The sequence below is a fragment of the Ranitomeya imitator genome, chromosome 1 (assembly GCF_032444005.1).
Source record: "Ranitomeya imitator isolate aRanImi1 chromosome 1, aRanImi1.pri, whole genome shotgun sequence".
Lineage (NCBI taxonomy): Eukaryota > Metazoa > Chordata > Amphibia > Anura > Dendrobatidae > Ranitomeya > Ranitomeya imitator.
In genome coordinates this window covers 733,679,490-733,698,043 of record NC_091282.1, presented here as the reverse complement: position 1 = coordinate 733,698,043, position 18,554 = coordinate 733,679,490, and the positions used below count along the sequence as shown (strand labels likewise).

General features: G+C 43.1%; 1 protein-coding gene across 1 annotated transcript in view; it reads right to left on the bottom strand.

Moving 5' to 3' along the window:
- The window catches only part of LRRC9 (leucine rich repeat containing 9), a 188,371-nt gene that overhangs the window by 163,162 nt on the left and 6,655 nt on the right, over window positions 1-18,554 (bottom strand). Inside the window, exons 2-9 of the mRNA XM_069733499.1 lie at window positions 12,546-12,635; window positions 9,329-9,547; window positions 8,594-8,734; window positions 6,155-6,218; window positions 5,298-5,368; window positions 4,253-4,435; window positions 2,826-2,981; window positions 681-892 (exon numbers count right to left, since the gene is read on the bottom strand). Coding sequence (XP_069589600.1) covers window positions 681-892; window positions 2,826-2,981; window positions 4,253-4,435; window positions 5,298-5,368; window positions 6,155-6,218; window positions 8,594-8,734; window positions 9,329-9,547; window positions 12,546-12,593 — 1,094 coding nt within the window. The 5' untranslated portion in view covers window positions 12,594-12,635. The remainder of the gene's footprint in view (window positions 1-680; window positions 893-2,825; window positions 2,982-4,252; window positions 4,436-5,297; window positions 5,369-6,154; window positions 6,219-8,593; window positions 8,735-9,328; window positions 9,548-12,545; window positions 12,636-18,554) is intronic.

The window sequence follows — 18,554 nt, the reverse complement described above, 5'->3', positions numbered from 1 at the left end:
GATATAGTCACTGTTCACAGCAGCATCTAAGGGGTTAAACAGATATGTACGGTGCCAACACTGATCGTGGCTGATACAGCAAGTTGTCAGCTATAGGGTATAGCCGACAGCTGCTGGATTGTCACCTGTATGGGGAGGATATTCTCTAATATCTCAGGTCAGTTAAAAGACGTATTGGCTGTAATTAAGGGGTTAAGGAACCCGTTTATTTTATTAATATATTCTTTTTTCTTGTCGGGCTCTTAGTATCCAGCCAATGTTGATTATTATCTGTTTCTAGCTTAGTGATTCAGACAAGAGCCCTCCCTGTGCTAGACCTATATACTTTTTTTCTTTCATATTTTATGCCTGTGTGCCCCTTTATACTTGTCTGCGTGTTAAAACGATGCTGTTCAGTATTATCTGGCCTAGAAATAACAATGTCCAGACACCGACCTGCCCGATTCTCTGGCTACACATGAACACGGTCTCTAAATGTCAACAGAAATGTCTACATTCCCTGACAGCAAGGAAAGATATCGCTAATCGTGAGGGACGAGAATCCTACTATTTTAGAAAGTTGCTGCACTATTCCTTATACAAGGAGCTACTTCTCTCTACCCAATACCACAAATCTCTGCTGGTTAGTGGTAACCACTGGGCTGTTGATAATGAGCGGATATCTCCGTCCCCTCACTCACTCATCCTTCCTCTGTGTCCAGTACTGGATTCGCTCTTTCAGGGCACACAGCTTTCGACATCTCTGCTCTTTCAGGTCATTTCTGCTCCTTTCTTCATTTTCCCATGAGTCCGCAATAGCTCTCTGTGGTTCAATAAGATTATAAGACTTGGAAATGTTTTTCTGGTGTTTCTTTTGAGCCTGTAGTTCATCGCCTGATAGGTTTTCTTCTAGCTACAAAGAACAAGAAAATAACATGTACATATCTTATCAATCTTATCTATATCAATCTATACACTTGGCCTGGGACAATTCAAAGTCTCATGGATTCCAGTACCACCTCTATGCTGATGACACTCAGATCTATCTCTCTGGTCCAGACGTCACCGCTCTGCTGTCCAGAATCCCGGAGTGTCTATCAGCCATATCCTCCTTCTTCTCCTCGCTTCCTCAAACTCAATGTGGACAAATCTGAACTCATCATCTTTCCTCCATCTCATAGATCTTCCTTACCTGACCTATCGCAATTAACGACATCACACTCTCCCTCGTACCAGAATAGTAACCCTTGACTCTGCCCTGTCCTTCAAACCGCACATCCAAGCTCTTTCCACCTGTCGCCTCCAGCTCAAAATTATCTCCAGAATACATCCTTTCCTCAACCATCAATCTACTAAAATGCTTGTGCATGCCCTCACCATCTCCCGCCTCGACTACTGCAACATCCTTTTCTGTGGCCTCCCTGCTAACACTCTCGCACCTCTCCAGTCCATCCTTAACTCTGCTGCCCGACTAATTCATCTCTCTCCTCGCTACTCCTCCGCTTCCCCCCTCTGCAAATCTCTTCACTGGCTCCCTTTCCCTCAGCGTATCCAGTTTAAATTACTAATACTAACCTACAAAGCCATCTACAACCTGTCTCCTCCATACACCTCTGAACTAATCTCCCGATATCTTCCCTCACGCAAACTCTGGTCCTCGCAAGACCTCCTTCTCTCCTCCACACTTATTCGCTCCTCATCCAACCGCCTCCAAGACTTCTCCAGAATATCCCCCATCCTCTGGAATTCTCTGCCCCAACACGTCCGACTATCAACCACTTTTGGGTCCTTCAGACGGAACCTGAAAGCCCATCTCTTCAGGAAAGCCTACAGCCTGCACTGACACCGCTGCCTCCTCACCACTACCGAAGCTACCGCCTCACCAACACCAGAGCTCCTGCAACCCTCAACCTATTGTCTCCTTCACCATAATCCTGTAGAATTTAAGCTCGCAAGGGCAGGGTCCTCATCACTCTGTATGAGTCTGTCATTGTCAGTTTTCTTACTGTAAGTGATATCTGTAACTTGTATGTAACCCCTTCTCATGTACAGCACCATGGAATCAATGGTGCTATATAAATAAATAATAATAATATGGTTTATAAGGCTGAAACAGACCTGTCCATGCAGTCCAGCCTGGGGGGCAGAAGCCAAGACTGTAGTTTTATCCAGTAATGTGAGGCATTATTCCCCAGTCATTCTTTTCACCCACGTATGTCAGTTTTGGTCCATGTGCCAGGACAGGGCTGTGGAGTCGGTAAGCCAAATCTCCGACTCAGACTCCTCAATTTCCATGACACCGACACCACCAAAATGGGCTCCGGCTCCACAGCCCTGCCTGTGCCCTTGTGTCACCCAATATTTTCTCAGAAAAACAAAAAACAATGGAGGTTTTCTAACCTTTCTATAGCAAACAGTCAGTGAAAAACGGATGCCATGGGTTTACTGATATAATTTTTTTTTTTTATTAATTGACCATTTCTGTCTGCAAAATTGACTACAGCAGGACATGTCGTTAGAATATAATGTGTAGGAACACTGTTGGTGAATGAAACTGACAGCACGAGGATGACAAGCACTGACGTGTGAATAAAGCCTCATATCGTTGGTGTGACATAAATTTAGTAATAGTCATGTCGACAGAACGTGACCTCTGCAGTCAATCACTTTGTTCAGTGGGCAAGCAGGTGGCTCAAGAACACAGAGCCAAGTTTATGGCTGCAGCGGTCACATGGTGTGAACATGATGTCACCAATGTCAACTAATCAAAAATTAACAGGATGAATTTATTTTCATACAGATGATGCCTGTGTAAGATTAAAGCGGAGCAGCCCATCAGTACTTACAGTTTTTACTTGGAAAATCAGTCGTTTCATCCTGTCATTTGGTGCCTGTTCCAATTTCACCTTTAGACCCTGCAGTTTTTCTTCTTCTTCCCTCAGTTGCCTGTGGACAGTCTTCATTCGCATGTTATAGTACATCAGTTTTTTCATCACTGTGGACTAGAAATTGTATAATTAGTGGTGACCCTAAATTTTCTACATTTCAACGCTAAAATAAATCCGTCCCAGCATGTCACTAACCAATGACACTAATATTTTGCCTGTGTGGTTTCATGCAGGCCTAGCCTGGTAAAGCTATATTAATGAGTAGAATTACATCTACTTTACAGCCCCCGAAGCGACAGATTGGGGGCACAAAATAAACCCTTTCATTGTTGTGTTGAGACACCGAGTGATTCACAGGATCCCTCTAAGCCAGCAACATTGAGGGTGAGACAGATCAGGTGAGTCCTGTTCTGTTTCTAAGGATTCCTAGTATTACTAAAGTGCCCTGGTTTCAGCGCCGACACTGCATTGCTCCATTTTACCATGCCAGTCCAGTCTGCCAGGCTACTAAAACTTTGCTTGAATAGTGGGGTTATTCAGCCAGTTGATGTTCCTGCCGCTAGACGAGTCGCCACTACTCAGGTCTGCTGTATCAAATCTCCATTACTCCGTGGCTTAGCTCTGTTTTCTTGCCACTCGGCTCTTCCAGCTCTGCTACATCTGGTCAGCACTGTGACAACTCCACTGTTCCAGTGCTGCTACATCTAGCCTCCACTTCTTCATTTCTGCTGCTCAACCCTGCTACATCAGTTTGGCTTCACTACTGCAGCGCTCGGCATCTCTGATACTGCTGCACTACCGACTAAGCTGCCCTGTCGCACCAACATAATATGTCTTCACTGCACAAGATCTGCTCATCAGGACCAGAGGCTTGCATTAAAATCCCTGGTGCTTGTACACATCTGTCCAGAGGGCGTTTCTACTAGTGAGACCGCCCACTGGACTCCTATACATACAAACACCAGGGATCTCAATGAATAAAATGCAAGTTTAGCCGAATCTTTTCCCACAACAATATATATCAATCTGATCAGCTCCTCCTGCTCTATAACATCCTGCCTGCAGATCAGATACCACTGCAAACATGACAGATTCCCTTTAAAAGGTCTATATACTATAGTGATATATTCCTTTTTATCAGTTACACTAACCACTGCTATATTGTTGCTTTATTTTCTAGCTGTGTTATGGTCCCCATATAGTTACATACGACTGCACCGGTACTTCCATATTCATCCTCCATCAGTCTCCACATGTGCAGCTTGTAAAGATACACGGCAAGATCCACTTCTTGCCCATTTATTCACCTTCTATTACATCTTGATATAGATGAAAGCAATAGAAAACGGTTTGAAAGCTGCTGGATGTCGTAGAGAATGACTTACCTCTGCTAAATCCTTGATTAGTTTATGGGACACATCATATGTATCAAGCCTCTGCAGCTGAGGCATATGATATAACACATGAGTAGCATAATTGCACAAAAGGCAGACGGGGTTGGGACTGTATTGGGGATCATTTAGGCCTAAATCCTTTAGGTTTGGCAGTCTGGATAAATTTGTGATCTCCTTATTAAAAAAGAAACAAATAACAAAAATCAGAGTTAAACCAATTTTGGAAAAGTTACTCATAAGAAATACTTTTTTATATTGCATTGTTTAAAAAACAAAACAAAACTGGATTATACTGACAAGAGGAACATGTTTTGGCGTATGCATCGGGAAAGCTCCCAATGTGTATGTAAGTAGCCATTTGTAGCTGAAAGTAGCCATAAGCCCCATTCATCCAAAACACTCCTTGCTTTTCACTGGGGTAATATTTCGCTTTTATGTATTGCTATTGTAAAAAAAAAAAAAGCTTGCTGTGCCATATACTTTCTTTTGCATTTTGCCCAATGTCCAGTAAATGCGTCAGACACACACGTTAGCGTATCCTCCTAACGGAGCAAACACAATGTCAGCAGAGCATGAACTTGAAAATGTAAGACAGTATGTCATGTGTCTCGTTTTAAAGATGTGGTTTCAGCGGCGAGGGGGCGATTTCAGTCATCACACTGTGAATGGAGAGTGGTGGCGATAATCGCGCCCTGACACTGACTGACAGCTCGCTCAACATTAGGGCAGGCTGTCAGTCAGTGCCGGGGTTACAGCCGCTGCTCTCCATACACACAGTGACTGAACGTGACTGAACCAGCGCCGGCGTAACCCTTACGACTGAAACACGAGCGCTGCCAAAAGGAATAAAGTTACCGTAATTTCCTCCTGCAGCGGGGATCTAAGTGCGGGCGCCGGGAAAGTTCAGCACGTTATTAAGCTGCAGAATAACCCCATATATAGGGGGATAATAGCGTTTAATCAAATGGCAGTTTCCCTTTACCACAATACATTAATACATTAATATTGAAATGACACACAAAAAGTTCACACTTACCTTAAAGGAAGATATTTCATTACCAGACAGATTTAATTGTTCCAGGTGAATATTTGGATCCAGGCAGTTTCCTTGTAATAAAGTTAAAAAAAAGACACTTTGACTATAAAGCTAACACAAGTACAATGGGGAAGGATCTCTCACATATAGGATCAAGGATAGATTCGTAACAGCTGGGGGTCTGACCCCTGGGACCCAAAGAACAGGGTTCTGGCGGAGAAAGCTAGGACCAGCCCTAGGCTTTTTCTAGCAGTCCCATAGAATGGAGCGGAGGTGCACAAGATCATTTTTGGCTCCATTCAGATGGGGATATATGGGCAAAATTACTTTTATCAGAATCCATGCAGGAGCAAAACTGATCTAGTAATAAAGCAATAAGCCACAAGTTATGAAAATGTTATGGCAGCCATAAAAAAATTTGGAATATGCACCTTACCAGTGTAGGTTCCTCTATATACTTGGGTGAAAAAGTTAGTATTTGCAATCCCATCTCCTTTTCCTTAGCATCCAAGGGCTTGATTGCTATTGGAGCGACCTACGAGGTATTGGCGGACATGATAAGCTGGCTGGTGCCCCATTGAGCGCAAACAAGGAGGTGTAAGACCGGATTTTGCGATTTGCCTCCTATGTATGACCCTGCTTGTACTTTCTGCTCTAGTAAAGGTTCCTGTATTCATTTTCTACACCGCCTAGGACACTGATCGTGTGATTATACGCACAGTAGCACCTATTAATCCCCAGCTTTGCCGTATTACTCTCCTGCTGGAGGCAAGATTAAAAGGATTGTGTGATTACAGCTAGAACTGTAATTGGGAGGACTATGGAAAACAGTCTTTTAGCAGTTTATATTTACATACCGATTGAGTGTATCAAATTCCCGGCCAGATTAAGCTCTTTAAGACTCTGCAGTGTATCCAGTCCCTAAAAAAAAATACAGTGGATAAAAATGTAAATGAAATTTCATTAGCTGATTAATACAGGATTATTAATTTCATTAGTTGGGAAATCAATGTAATTGTGCATGTTAATTATGGGATTCAGATTTTGTTTGGGGTTTTTTAGTATAGGATGTGATCCTTAAAAGTATTTTTTTGTCTTCCTCATTTAATAAAGTAAACTATCCCATAAGAACCTTGGAGATGCCGTATGATCCCAGAAATAAAGCCTGTATATAGGATGCGGTTGTGGGGAGGTGGAAACAGATGTCCCAGAGCTGGGTCTCCTTTATTCTCAGGATCTTAGGCATCCCAGGAGGTTGGGTCCACAGATTTCTGGCATATCCTAGCAATGAACCATCACTTTGAGATGGAAAAACCCTTTTAAAGGCAGCCCGAGCATAGAAATGCCTCTAGACCAGGGGTGCGAAATTCATTTTCCCGAGGGGCCACATGAGAGACCGTGACTGTTGTAGAGGGCTGAACCAATAGGCTGAAATTAATTCTGTTCAATATTAATATCTTATATTATTGAAAAGTATATTAATATTAATTGTAGCACTTAATATTGAGAAAAATTAAGTATGCTGACATCCCCCTATATATCTTTTGAACATGAGTACAGCCCCTTCTGTACATCGTATGAGCCTTCCCTTATATACTATAAGAGCCCCCACACTGCTTTCCGATATACAGCATGAGCCCCACATAACCTCCCCATATACAGCATGAGCCCCAGAAAGCCTCCACATACATGGCATGAGCCCCACACAACCTCCCCCATATACAGCATGAGCCCCAGAAAGCCTCCACATACATGGCATGAGCCCCACATAACCTCCCCCATATACAGCATGAGCCCCAGAAAGCCTCCACATATATGGCATGAGCCCCACATAACCTCCCCCATATACAGCATGAGCCCCAGAAAGCCTCCACATACATGGCATGAGCCCCACATAACCTCCCCCATATACAGCATGAGCCCCAGAAAGCCTCCACATATATGGCATGAGCCCCACATAACCTCCCCCATATACAGCATGAGCCCCAGAAAGCCTCCACATATATGGCATGAGCCCCAAACAGCCTCCCCCACATGCGGCATGAGCCCCACACAGCCCCCCCCCCCATATGCGGCATGAGCCCCACAGAGCCTCCCCATATACAGCATGAGCCCCACACAGTCTCCCCCATATGCGGCATGAGCCCCACACAGTCTCCCCCATATGCGGCATGAGCCCCACAGAGCCTCCCCATATACAGCATGAGCCCCACACAGTCTCCCCCATATGCGGCATGAGCCCCACACAGTCTCCCCCATATGCGGCATGAGCCCCACAGAGCCTCCCCATATACAGCATGAGCCCCACACAGCCTCCCCATATATACAGCATGAGCCCCACGCAGTCTTCCTATATATGTACTACATTAGCCCCAGACAGCCTCCCCATATACAGCATGAGCCCCACACAGCCTCCTCATATCCCGGATGAGGCCCCCGTAGTCTCCTCATGTCCTGTATGAGAACCCCATAGCCCCCCCATGTCCAGGATGAGGCCCTCATAGCATCCCCATGTGCAGCATGAAACCCCCATAGCCACCCCATGACCACCAAAACATCCCAAACACATAAAAACAGAACACCACATACTCACCTCAGTCCCGTTCCATGGCACTCTTCTGTTCCTGTCTCCGATGTGCTGACTCTCCACAGTAGATAGCGGACGCGCTGAAATGACATCATCGCGTCAGCTGTTTCACACGCTGATTGGTGGAGGAAGTGGTCACAGGCCCCTCCTCCACCAATGATGTCAGCACGGATGGAGACGGGGCAGGAAGGCAAGGTGTGGCCCATGAGCCTCTGTTTTCCAGCCCCTGGACTGTCTCGGTCCGCAGGCTGGACTGAAACAATCAGAGGGCCGGATGAAGGAGGAATAGGAGCTGACCAGCAGGACTCGGCAGCAGCCAATACACATTGGAGGAAGCGGTGGTGTTCAGCTCCATTCAATGTTTGTATCCCACCTACTCCAGAGCAAATACCAGCCAATCAGTGGGGGTGCTGGACCACACTGATTTGTTATTGATAACCCATCAGAGGAATAAATCAATAATATTTTAGATCCACACAACCCTTTTACATATTTTCATAGTATTGCCAATATCTGTTAACATTTGAGGCTCTGTCTGCTAACTGAGGTCTTTAATGTTGTTACATTGAACCCAATACCCAATAATCGTTGCGGGCAAACTGAACAAATACAGCATAAATGAAACACCATAAAAAGGTAGTGCATTTAGCTATTCCTATGTGAGGATCAGGCCTTGTCGTGTGTCTAAGGACTAGCCTCGTGTACTCACCTCTATTAATTCAATGACATTATCATTTAGCCAAACGACTTCCAATTTCTTTAGGTTTTCCAAACCCTCGATAGTAGTAATATCATTATGATAAAGGAACAGTTTTGTCAAATGAAGACAATCTTGAAGTCCTTCAATTCTCTATAAAATAAAAAATTAAGAAGTGCATGATACCTAACACAATTACCGTACTTTGACAACTTACTTTATTTTTGTGGGGTACTGACAGATGACTATCCTTGCTAGAAGGATAGCCCCAGTTGTCCTATTTTCAGTGGGAAAAGACCAAATGTGAATTATTTCCAAGCATACCTGTATTACTAGGCCAAAGATGGTTTCTAGGAGCAAGTTATCTCCTATCCACAAGTAGGTGATAACTACTAGATTGGTGGGGGTCTGACAGCTGAGACCTCAGCAAGATTGAGCAACTTGTGCTCGTCTAAAAGAATCAGCAGTCGTGTATGTGCTCTACCGCTATGGGATTGACCAAAATAGTCAATTATAGTGCACGGCAAGTAATAATCGTCTCGGCAGCGCACACATGTAACTGCTGCCCCATTGAAATAGCGGACACAGGTCCCTGTAGATAGGTGGAAGTCTCAGCAGTCATACCCCTATCCTGTGGATACCCCTTTAATCAAAACATTCCCATCACTTATGAGCACAAGAAAGACAGTAGACTATAACAGGTCTCAGGGGACTGACGAAAAGGCCAAAAGATGTGGCCAGACTTACTGTTAACTGGCACTCTGTAATCCACAGTTCTTCAAGTAGCGGACAAGACTCCAGGCCACAGATACCTTCTATGCTCTGTCCGACTATGGTCAAGTTGGTGAGATTTGGAAAGTAAGAGAGCCCCAGCATTTTGGGGTAGCCGGAAAAAAACATTTCAAGAGTTTTCGTTCCTCGTCCATCTTGTCTGATCCTGTCATAATTTACCCCATTGCACATACACTAGAAATTAAAAGACGGCGATTAGTAACAGGTCAGGTACATTTCCTATGTTAGATCATTAGGCTTGTAGATTGTATGTGACCAATTAACAGGCAGAAATATACTAAGTGATTCACTGGTGATCAGAAGATCTTCCTGGTTTAGTTACTTGGTTAGTAGATTTATGAAAGACACAGAATGAGCTTGGTTACATTTATAATGGTTTCTGGATTTCAAACGGATTTTGTTGAAAAAGAAAGTCCTTTTTGGAGTCACTCAGGCACTTAAAGGGAATCTGTCATCCCAAAAATCGCATATGAGCTAAGGGCACCGGCATCAGGGGCTTATCTACAGCATTCTGTAATGCAATCTGTAATGCTGTAGATAAGCCCCCGATGTAACCTGAAAGATGAGAAAAAGAGGTTATATTATATAGTAGGACTCATGGTAGTGCTCACCTATTCTGATCATTCTTACAGATGTAATAAACAGTGTGAAGGTGGCTTCGCCAGAGAAAATTACTTTGCCCCAGTCCTCTGCAGTTGTTTTCTCTGATGGAGCCACCTTCAGACTCTTGGGGACACCTAGAAGAAGGATTGTCCGGAGAAGAAAAAGGTGAACTCTACTATGAGTCTATGAGTAAAGCATCCCGAAACCCCTTATATATGGGGGCTTTTCATCCATGGAGTGGGCTCAGTCCTAAATTTGCACTGCCATGAATAAAGAATGGGATCTAAACATCCTACAGGAGCAACTTCTTCCAACGATCCAGCAACAATATGGTGATGGACAATGTATTTTCCCAGCATGACAGAGACCATGTCCCAAGGGAAAAGTGATAATTTAGAGGCAAAACATTGAAATTTTGGGTGCATGGCTAGGAAACTTCCCAGATGTCAATCGCACTGAGAACCTGTGGTCAATCCTCAAAAAGCAGGACAAACAAAAAACACAGAAATTGTTATAAAGTTCAAGCACTGATTAGACAAGAATGGGCGGTCATCAGTCAGGTTCCAGACCCAGAAGCGGATATCCATCTGGCAGGGTGAGGGGCACAAGTCTTGAATAAGGGTAAACTCTGTAAATATCAAGTCTTGATACATTTGTCAATAAAAATATAAAAACTAATTGTAGGTCAGTAACCACAGAAACATCCGACTAAAAGATCTAAAAACACTGAAGTAGCAAACTTTGTAAAAAAAATAATAAAAAATAAATAAATTTTTTGTAAGTCTCAAAACTTTTGGCCATGACTATACATACAATAATCAAAGAATTAGTCTCAACCCTGCTCATACCTACATTCTGGCCGATGTTATGTCGCCCGTATTTTGCCCTGACCCGATCCCTACAAGGTCACACTCAGTGACTCAGCTGACCGTGGATCACAACAGAACCACTTAGTAATCTACATGTGGTTCAGTAGATCTGCACGGGGTCCAGGTGTTGTATTCGTAATGAGCACCCCAATATGTGGCTGTCGTCTTAAATGGGTCTAAATCAGATCAGATTTTGGCTGGTTGGTTCAGGCAGCCGATATAATATCTATTGGCTTTACTACACATATTCCATTTTTTTCCGGCCCCATCCCATTATTTCTTGCACACAGTATTACAGTAGCAATGTGTCCCCTATGTTTGTGAGGGGCAGATCCGGGGTTATAGCGGTTGACTGAACAATTGCATGGACCTATTTGTATATTTTTTCTTTCAGAGCATAAAGCTTACAGAAAAAAAACAGCATTCTCCAATTACTCGGAAGAGGACAGCGTCCATATCGAGCGATGTGACCTTTCATCCAAGAGCCGGAAAAAAAGTGACAATTAGGAAATCATTTCTTGAAAGCTGTAACCTCTGTAATTGCCATTTTCAACACTCACCAATTAACTAAACTGGAATGGGCAAAAACACAAGCAGCTGGCCTATTTTGGGGCCTTGGTGATAAGCAATTATTTTCATTTTTTCATCTGCACCTTCCAATAGTTTTTAACATTTCTGTTTACATAGACATATGAAGGCAATTTTTTTTCTAGGGCTCACAGCATTTTTGTTTTTGCATTATTCTGGGGTACATCTAACATACTGCATGATGTTTATTAAGGAAGAAAAGAAAAACAAAAAACATCAACTCTCCACATTTTTGGGGAGGGAGTTGTTTTACAGCACTGTGCTGTTTAGTTAACATAATACTAATATTTTATAGGTTGATAAAATTACGGCAATATCAAATCTGTTTTTTTTTGAGGAACAAGATATAAGGTCTGATCCGTTACTGCATTTGCACCTTTTTTGTCTAGCTTTTGGTGTTTTTCGACCGTTTTTAATTTGCGCCTACTTTATACTCTATTTTAGGCTAATTTCCCTTCATGAGTATTTGGTGCGTATATTTCACTGAGTTTACTTACATACAGTACATTTTTACCTTTTTTTTCAGCACTGAAAGGTGCAGGTCGCGCTATTATGATAGAGAATTTACGCCCAAATTTCGGACATTTATAAAATGACTCCGGGGGTTGGGAGTGGGAATCATTTGCACAAAAAGTTAAGTAACTTTTAAAAAAAGTCACAATTATCGAATTAGCTGGAAACATCTAGAAAATTAAAACTCTGCTCACAATGACAAAACACAAAAAAAAACAAGCAAACCCCCCTTCTCTCGCACAAAAATGAAGGGAATACTTATAAGGCTTAGTTCCCATGAGGAGTATTTGGTGCATTTTTTTCTGCTCTATATTTTCATGCATTATTTTAAACACACAGCATATCACAGTTCTAGAAAACTGGATGAGATTCGTGTAAATCTCATGACCACTATGCTGTACTTTAATACTGCGGAAACTGACCTAAAGTGTGCTTTTGTTTTTTTTTAATACACACCATGTCAATTTATCTCACGATAAATATTCATTTCATTAGCGGATTTTCCTAATAGACTTGACTGAGATGCATAAAATCTGCAGATAAAAAAAAAAACACTACTTACCTAAAAGAGACGTTAGCGTCACGGGGTAAATACTTACCAATTCTTTAATTATTTCTTCTGAATTCAGGGCATCAATGGAAACCATTTTCAGATAATCAGTGCTTCAGTAGCATCTCAAATCTCTGTGCTGAAATAAAAAATATATATATATAAAACAAATATTTACTGGAATAATACTACATCAGCTGTAGTCGGTATTCCCATAACGATGAATTGTAGTAAACAGTCGCAAACTTTTGCAAATATGCACCAAACTATGTGATTTGTTTTTCAAACACCAGAAAACTGCCAAAAATTTTAAGAAATTCCTCCAAAGTGTTAGGGCTTGAGACATGTTCTCGTACAGCGCAGTGGGTTCTAGGTATAAGGGGCCGTTTGGTTTAGCATTTTTTGCCTCAAACCTGGCATAAAACTGACTGAAATATTGCAAAGTTTTTGTGATTTTTGATGGCTTTTATGCCAATCCAACTTTTTTTTAAAGTGCGCTGAGCAAGGGTGGGACGGAGGTGAGGTCTAGTGAGCCTGACAAAATCATAAGGGCTCATTCAGACGTCTGTTCAAATCAGTCTGAGCACGGACCGCTAATGGAAGGACTGACCGCGGGTCTCCAGACCCGATCGTGACAGCCTCCTAGAAATACGCACAGCTGTCACGCCCCAGTCGGGAGACCTGTGGCCACAGTCCATGCTTTGTGGTCCAATCTCGGACCGATTTGCACAGACGTCTGAATGAGCCCTAAAACTGGGATACAATATGGATACAAAACGCAGCCAACCCTCGCCCTTTGTACATATCTGGCGGCACATGACTGTAGAAAGATGCACTAAATTATTAAAGAGGTGCATGGCTCTTAACCCCAACGCTTCCTTCATTAACACCAGAGCACAAAATACCAGTCTTCATAAATCGGGGCCATTGTGTTTTTCTTGTTAATCGTTCCCATACTTTTCATTATAGGATTTGAAAAAAAACACCCTAAAATTCATGTAGATAATGTACCAAAATAAAAAAATAAAAAACAAACAGCATAAAATCAAAATGAAACTGCTAAATATATACTGTATATTTATTCATTTTTTATGAAAAAGGCCTAATGTAGATTTACGGGGTTTTTTTTTAATTCTCTTTTATCAGTCGAGTGCAACAGAGTTAGTACATGAAAATCCTGTTCCTGTAAGCACTACTTTATGTCATAGGTCCGGTAAGTTACGTATCTCCGTCTGCTCATCCACATAGCTGCCTATTTGCATGCTCCAGTCTGGTCCATACACCACAGCAGACTAGTGCATGATGTGAGCTGTGGGCTCCTTTAAACTCCCCGTCCTGTGAAGGTAACACAGCCCCCGCTGTCAGTGCAGGATTTATAGTGAGGGCATGCTGTAATGTGACAGGCAATTACACGTCATACAATGTGATCGCTGCCCTGTACGGATACTATATGGGGCATATTATATATATACTGTGCAGTCGTCATATATGTGCAGAGGGGACACATCGCAGAATATAAATCTGCATTACTAGCCATTGTTGCACTTCATGGTGGACCTCCGCTGCTAATAATACACCTGTAATTGTGCACATGGTCAGTGGAAGAGTAATAGGAAAGCGAGTGTCAGGTCTGATGTCGGCTTTCTGGGAATCAAGTGAAGTTACTTTTTATATGACGAGATCCCTGCAGACAGCAGAGCCGCAGTACAGGCAGATGGGCACAAGGTGGCTACATAACTGCACCAAAAAGAAGCACAAAGTGGACTGAAATAAAGCAGTCTTGCTCAGAAAGGCCACAAAATGGCCTAAATTACTAAACAACTACATTCAGCAGGAATGGGAAAAAAATGATGTCCTCTCCTCTTTTGTGGATGCCAGTCATCCATAGACTAAAAAGAAAAATTCTACAAAAATGTATTTTACGTAGACTAGAGAACAAGTCATTGTTGATGTTGGAAGAAGCCTCTTGAGGTTGTTGTCCCGACATATTATTTATTTATATAGCACCATTGATTCCATGGTGCTGTACATGAGAAGGGGTTACATACAAATTACAGATATCACTTACAGTAAACTAACAATGACAGACTGATACAGAGGGGCGAGGACCCTGCCCTTGCGGGCTTACATTCTACAGGATTATGGGGAAGGAGACAGTAGGTTGAGGGTTGCAGGAGCTCCGGTGTTGGTGAGGCGGTAGCGGTGAGGAGGCAGCGGGGTCAGTGTAGGCTTTCTTGAAGAGATGGGTTTTCAGGTTCCGTCTGAAGGACCCGAATGTGGTTGATAGTCGGACGTGTTGGGGCAGAGAATTCCAGAGGATGGGGGATATTCAGGAGAAGTCTTGGAGGCGGTTGGGTGAGGAGCGGACAAGTGTGGAGGAGAGAAGGAGGTCTTGGGAGGACCGGAGATCACGTGAGGGAAGATATCGGGAGATTAGTTCAGAGATATGGCAGACAACACGATCAGTGATAACAAAAATTCCCCATTAAGTGTCACCTGCTTAACCCAGCAGGAAGTACGTCGGCATCTAAAAATCACTAAAATTGACAAATCTCCGGGCCCGGATGGGATCCACCCCCGAGTACTGCAGGAACTAAGTACAGTCATTGATAGACCATTATTTTTAATCTTTAAAGACTCCATAATAACAGGGTCCGTACCACAGGACTGGCATATAGCAAATGTGGTGCCAATATTCAAAAAGGGGACAAAAACTGAACTCGGAAATTATAGGCCAGTAAGCTTAACCTCTACTGTGGGTAAAATCCTGGAGGGTATTCTAAGGGATGCTATACTGGAGTATCTGAAGAGGAATAACCTCATGACCCAGTATCAGCACGGGTTTACTAGGGACCGTTCATGTCAGACTAATCTGATCAGCTTCTATGAAGAGGTAAGTTCTGGAATGGACCAAGGGAACCCAGTGGACGTAGTGTATATGGACTTTTCAAAAGCTTTTGATACGGTGCCACACAAAAGGTTGATACATGAAATGAGAATAATGGGGATAGAGGAAAATATGTGTAAGGCTACTTTCACACTAGCGTCGGGCTCGGCCCGTCGCAGTGCGTCGGCCTGAGGTTACCGACGCTAGCGTTGTTTGCGCCGCACAACGGGTGCAGCGGATGCAGATTTTCATCGCATCCGCTGCCCCATTGTGAGGTGCGGGGAGGTGGGGGAGGAGTTCCGGCCGCGCATGCGCGGTCGGAAAAAGCAGTCCGTCGGCAGCAAAAAACGTTACATGTAGCGTTTTTTGCTCCCGACGGTCCGCCAAAGCACGACACATCCGTTGCACGACGGATGCGACGTGTGGCAATCCGTCGCAATGCGTCGTCAATACAAGTCTATGGGGAAAAAACGCATCCTGCAAGCACTTTTGCAGGATGCGTTTTTTCTGCAAAACGACGCATTGTGACGGATTGCAGTTAACGCTAGTGTGAAAGTAGCCTTAATGGGTTAAGAGCTGGCTCAGGGATAGGAAACAAAGGAGCACACGCGGACTGGGTCGTGGTTAGCAGTGGGGTACCACAGGGGTCAGTATTGGGCCCTCTTCTTTTTATTAATGACTTTGTAGGGGGCATTCAGAGTAGAATTTCAATATTTGCAGATGACACTAAACTCTGCAGGGTAATCAATACAGAGGAGGACAATTTTATATTACAGGATGATTTATGTAAACTAGAAGCTTGGGCTGATAAATGGCAAATGAGCTTTAATGAGGATAAATGTAAGGTCATGCACTTGGGTAGAAGTAATAAGATGTATAACTATGCGCTTAATTCTAAAACTCTGGGCAAAACCGTCAATGAAAAAGACCTGGGAGTATGGGTGGACGACAAACTCACATTTAGTGGCCAGTGTCAGGCAGCTGCTACAAAGGCAAATAAAATAATGGGATGCATTAAAAGAGGCATAGATGCTCAAGAGGAGAACATAATTTTACCTCTATACAAGTCACTAGTTCGACCACACTTAGAATACTGTGCACAGTTCTGGTCTCCGGTGTATAAGAAAGACATAGCTGAACTAGAGCAGGTGCAGAGAAGAGCAACCAAGGTTATTAGTAGACTTGGGGGTCTGCAATACCAAGATAGGTTATTACACTTGGGGCTATTTAGTTTGGAAAAACGAAGGCTTACTCTTTGCCACATGGTTTTTTTTTGCCTTCCTCTGGATCAACATGTTAGGGCATGTTAGGTTAGGCTATGGGTTGAACTAGATGGACTTAAAAGTTTTCCTTTAACCTTAATAACTATGTTACTATGTTACTATATATGGAGGAGACATGTTATGGATGGCTTTGTAGGTCAGTATTAGTAATTTGAACTGGATTCGTTGGGGAATTGGAGCCAGTGAAGAGATTTGCAGAGAGGGGAAGCGGAGGAGTAGCGAGGAGAGAAATGACTAAATTAGTCGGGCAGCAGAGTTAAGGATGGACTGGAGAGGTGCAAGGGTGTTAGCAGGGAGGCCACAGAAAAGGATGTTGCAGTAGTTAAGGTGGGAGATGATGAGGGCATGCACAAGCATTTTAGTAGATTGACGGTTGAGGACCACCCCCGGGTTAGCCCCCCCTTATTGAGAATTTGGGTAAAAAATGATTCCATTCGTTAGATCTTTGTTAGATCCGGTTTGATCAACCAAAACTAACGTTAGATCTCCCCTACAAAATTAGATATTTACGATCTATTTCAGGGGGGGCTAACCCGTAGCTAACCCCCCCTACTTTGAAATTTGCAGTTTTTTGGATGGATTCTAATAGATATTCGTTAGATCCGGTTTGATCAGCAAAAATTAACGTTAGATCTCCTTTCATTCCCGAGATATTGGGGGTGTCAGGTGGGGGGTTAGCTACGGGTTAGCCCCCCCTACTTTGAAATTTGCCGTTTTTTGGATGGATTCTAATAGATATTCGTTAGATCCGGTTTGATCAGCAAAAATTAAAGTTAGATCTCCTTTCATTCCCGAGATATTGGGGGTGTCAGGTGGGGGGTTAGCTACAGGTTAGCCCCCCCTACTTTGAAATTTGAAGTTTTTTGGATGGATTCTAATAGATATTCGTTAGATCCGGTTTGATCAGCAAAAATTAACGTTAGATCTCCTTTCATTCCCGAGATATTGGGGGTGTCAGGTGGGGGGTTAGCTACCGGTTAGCCCCCCCTACTTTGAAATTTGCCGTTTTTTGGATGGATTCTAATAGATAATCATTAGATCTGGTTTGATCAGCAAAAATTAACGTTAGATCTCCTTTCATTCCCGAGATATTGGGGGTGTCAGGTGGGGGGTTACCTACGGGTTAGCCCCCCCTACTTTGAAATTTGCCTTTTTTTGGATGGATTCTAATAGATATTCGTTAGATCCGGTTTGATCAGCAAAAATTAACGTTAGATCTCCTTTCATTCCCGAGATATTGGGGGTGTCAGGTGGGGGGTTAGCTACGGGTTAGCCCCCCCTACTTTGAAATTTGCCGTTTTTTGGATGGATTCTAATAGATATTCGTTAGATCCGGTTTGATCAGCAAAAATTAACGTTAGATCTCCTTTCATTCCCGAGATATTGGGGGTGTCAGGTGGGGGGTTAGCTACGGGTTAGCCCCCCCTACTTTGAAATTTGCCGTTTTTTGGATGGATTCTAATAGATATTCGTTAGATCCGGTTTGATCAGCAAAAATTAACGTTAGATCTCCTTTCGTTCCCGAGATATTGGGGGTGTCAGGTGGGGGGTTAGCTACGGGTTAGCCCCCCCCCTACTTTGAAATTTGCCATTTTTTGGATCGATTCTGATAGATATTCGTTAGATCTGGTTTGATCAGCAAAAATTAATGTTCGATCTCTTTTCATTCCTGAGATATTGGGGGTGTCAATTGGGGGATTAGCTACGGGTTAGCCCCCCTACTTTGAAATTTGCCATTTTTTGGGGATAGATTCTGATAGATAATCATTAGATCTGGTTTGATCAGCAAAAATTAATGTTAGATCTCCTTTATTTTCCGAGATATTTATGATCTTTTTCTGGGGGAGGTGGCTAACCCATAGCTGTCTGAATGCAAAATCCTACAGAG